Consider the following 3,781-nt stretch of genomic DNA (forward strand, 5'->3'; position numbering starts at 1 on the left):
AATAGAAAGTATTCTTTTGTAAAACAATTCCTATAGTCATTATGTTCATTTTTTTTACCCTGCATAAAATGAATTTATTTTGGAAAATTTTCTTCAAAGGAACCAATATTTTCAAAGCTCTACTATTTAGTTATTTTTAAAAATTAATACAGAAGAATATATTATAAACATATCTGATAAAAATAATTCTGTCCTTTTCCATATTTACTGAAGTTTCTAAAAATTTTACGTTTTTCTCTCAGGTTCTTTTCCTATTCAGAACTATTTACAAGTGACAATGATGCTTTCCCTTGCTCAAAATTAAACCACAATGAGCATCATACTGGAATTTACAGGGGTTAAAAAAAAAGTGTAATTGCTTCATTTGCAAATGATAAGGAGAGACTGAAATAATAGTGAGACAATAGCCCTGAGACCAAAGTAACATTAGTTTCCAAAATATAGCATTTGTACTAATAATCCAAGGGAGTGCCAAGGAGCTTCCACCCTTTGTTACACTTTGATATTGTTGATGCATACTTTTTCCTTTCTCTCACTCCTGACATACACATAGAGAAATTCTGGAGTGGCGACTTACTGACTCTCTGTGGGTTATGCTCTACCCCTAGAGTGTTGAGCATGTGGGGACAAACTTCCTTAATTAGGGAATCTTGGAATAGGTGTTTTGCTAGCTGGCTTCACTTGGGCTTAATCTCAGCATTTGGAAGTCCAAAGTGCGCTAGATTGAGAATTAATTGATCTGAATTGACCTTAGGAACGTCACTTCCCCTTCATCGTTCATTCAGTTTATTTTACCTGTTTATTCTAAAGCAATCTGTCAGGCACTCTTCTAGGGGCTGGGGATACACAGTTATTGCCCTAAGTTGCTTACCTTCTAGTAGTAGTGATGGTGCAAGTGGTGAGCCAGACAATAAATACATAAGAAAATAACTGTGCAAGGTATGAGACCTGTGAAGGGAGGACAACAGTAATGTGTTAAGGTGATGCAGTGGGGATGGTATGCTTCTTTAGATAGGGCATCTGGGCTTTCTCTAGGGAACAAAAAGGAAGGGGATTAACTGGATTAACTGGATGCTAAGGGTTCTTGGAGGGTGAAAGACATGTTTCTTCTTTCTTTCTTTTTTCCCCCCACTCTTAATTGTTTTCTAGGAAGGCCCATTAATGCCTCTATTCTGGAAATAAATGCAAATACGTTTAAATCAAGTGCTGCATCAATTTTATGTTGCTTGATTTGGACGTAATCTGCCTAAGAGGCAATAGCTAAACATTTTAGTGCTGTTTGGGGATTAGCTGCTGGACATTAAAGAACAAAACCTGACCTTAAAAATAAAGGCGACCTGAGATAGATTAGACTACAAAGATTTGGGCAAGAGCCAGGTTTTAACGCTGTTCTCAGACATCATCAGGGCACTGAAAGAAAACCTCCTTAGTCAGCTTTGCACGTACTGTGAGGAGGGGCTCCAGACAGTCCCGGCTCCCTGAGAGCTCAGAGCCAGACGGTGTCTGTACCTGACTACGCTGGAAGGGCACTCTGGCCTAGATCCCAGGAGCCAAACCCGGAGGCGGGGCCGACTGGGAGCAGCAACCTCGGCGGAGCTGCAGGATTTCCGCAGGGTGGGGGTTTGTACTACGTACCACCGGAAGAAAGCGGCTCCTCTGACACATGTCTCGTGACTGCGCTGGGAGTTTTGCTTTACTAGTTACAACTACAGAAGAAAGGAGGATTTAGCGAAATATGGCCACGGAGGGCCTTGCCACGCGTCGGGTCCAGGTGGCAGAACATCCCAGGTGGGGGAGAGGAGCATTTGGGATCGCCGGTGTTGGTCAGGTGTAGTTAGGGTCCGCAGCTTCTGGCTGCTGCTTTGGGGCGCTGCTTTTGTCCCTGGGAATAGGCAGAACCCAAGGGATTCTATAAGGCCGTGTGGCTGTGCTTGCAAGACAGATCACACCGCAAACACGTTCCACCTTGACTGCTAACAAGATGGTGTGTTTTTTGCTTCATCCATGCAGATTTCTAGGCTTCAGCAGAAATGTCGAAATCTACTTTGAACTTCTCTCTTTGTTTTGTCTGCCAGTTAATAGTGCTTTTAAAAAAGTCTCTTGTCTAAAATATTCATCAAAAACGAACGCTAAAACCTTCTTATCTCCGCATCCTCTTGAAAAAATACGGTAACCTCTAAACTGTTACTGTGGCAATTAATTTGCTTCCAGGTCTTAGCTACAGAATAACTAATAGTCATATCTCGGGGAGGATGTTTTCAATTACAGGTACTTAGTAGAAACCTTCCTTCTGATTTGTAGGGGTGAAAGGACTTAAAGGGGTTAAATCTCATAAACTGGAGTCTCTGACCTGTTGCATTAGCCCAAAGGCTTTTCCGAGGTTGTCGTCTCCCTCTGTGCTGTTTTTAACCTTTTTTTTCTTGTTAACTTTTTTCTCTGAGTAAAAATCCTTAAGCTCTTCCCACTTCCTAGTTTATTACTATCAGGTATCAGCTGACACTATTATCCTTTACTTAAGGTTGAAAATATTCTTTCATCCTTTAACCAGCAGTGTGTTACACAAAACATTTACCAGAAAGAAACATAATTTTTTTTTTTTTAATATATACAGACCAGCACAGCTTGGAATACTTCTGAGTGTCTTTAATGTTTTAATGCACTTTGCAGGTGCGTGCACAGTACTGTGCCCTTATGTACTTAATAAATTAGGACACATTATTAAATAAGATTCATGAGGAATTTGTTATGTGAAAATAATCCAACCCCTTAAAGTTTAGTCTTTTACATAGAACATGTCCAATTTCTATGTTTCCATTTTATCTGATTTTAATCATAAAGATCAAGATATCTATAGTTACCCTGTGGGGCAGAGGGGAATAGTGGTTACAAGTACAAGTACATGTACTAAAATTAAAGAATTGTTAGTAATTTCCTTAGTGTTCTTTCTTGCCTTTCATGATTTTATAGTATGCATTCATGCAACAAATATTTATTGTTACTATTTATTTGTGTGAATCATAGAAGAGATCATAATAGTCAGATAAGCTGAGCTACTATGTATTGTCTTGTTTTTCACTTGTATAAGCAATGCAGTTATTAGTTTCAAGCAATGTTTTGTTTGCGGGAATCTTTTGAAGCTACTTACTCATTTTAGGAGGGGTGAGTCCGGACAGTAGAACAAATGAATCAAATGGTACAATATGCTGAAAGGGAAAAAGTGAACGTGGGCCCCAAATTCAGCCAGCCTTTTTGTGAAATTCCTACTTTTTTCTTCAGAATGCCTCTTCAGCCTCACGGGACACTTGATCCTCTGAGTAAAGGCACTAATTAACATAGTATATATTTTAGAAAATTTTACTATTCCTTTTGTGTTAAAATAAACTAGAAATAGAAGTGCTAATATTTTCTTTGTGCATCCCACTCTTGCAGGCTTCCTGTGCTGTAAAACTTCAAATTTTACTGAACTCACTTTCTTTGCTTTCCTAGCAGCAGTATCTCTTCTATTTTCTTTTTCTTTGGGATTAAGTTTTAAATTGTTAGATTATGATTATTTTTGTAACAGATTGATATTCAAATATCATATAACTCACCCTTTTAAAATTTGCAATTAAATGATTTTTAATAACTCACAGAGTTTGCAACCATCACCATAACGAAATTTAGAACATTTTCTTTACCTCAAAAAGAATGTAGGGGTGGCGCCTGTGGCTCAGTGAGTAGGGCTCTGGCCCCACATATGGAGGGTGGTGGGTTCAAACCTGGCCCCAGCCAAAAAAAAAAA

The 3,781-nt window shown here is 38.8% G+C and overlaps 1 protein-coding gene across 1 annotated transcript in view; it reads left to right on the forward strand.

Annotated features, from left to right (window-relative positions):
- Positions 1 to 1,570: 1,570 nt before the first annotated feature.
- The window catches only part of GALK2 (galactokinase 2), a 147,962-nt gene continuing 145,751 nt past the window's right edge, over positions 1,571 to 3,781 (forward strand). Inside the window, exon 1 of the mRNA XM_012801946.2 lies at positions 1,571 to 1,788. Within this exon, the coding sequence (XP_012657400.1) occupies positions 1,736 to 1,788 (53 nt within the window). The 5' untranslated portion in view covers positions 1,571 to 1,735. The remainder of the gene's footprint in view (positions 1,789 to 3,781) is intronic.

This window comes from Otolemur garnettii, unplaced genomic scaffold, assembly GCF_000181295.1.
Source record: "Otolemur garnettii isolate 467f Iridium unplaced genomic scaffold, OtoGar3 scaffold00011, whole genome shotgun sequence".
Lineage (NCBI taxonomy): Eukaryota > Metazoa > Chordata > Mammalia > Primates > Galagidae > Otolemur > Otolemur garnettii.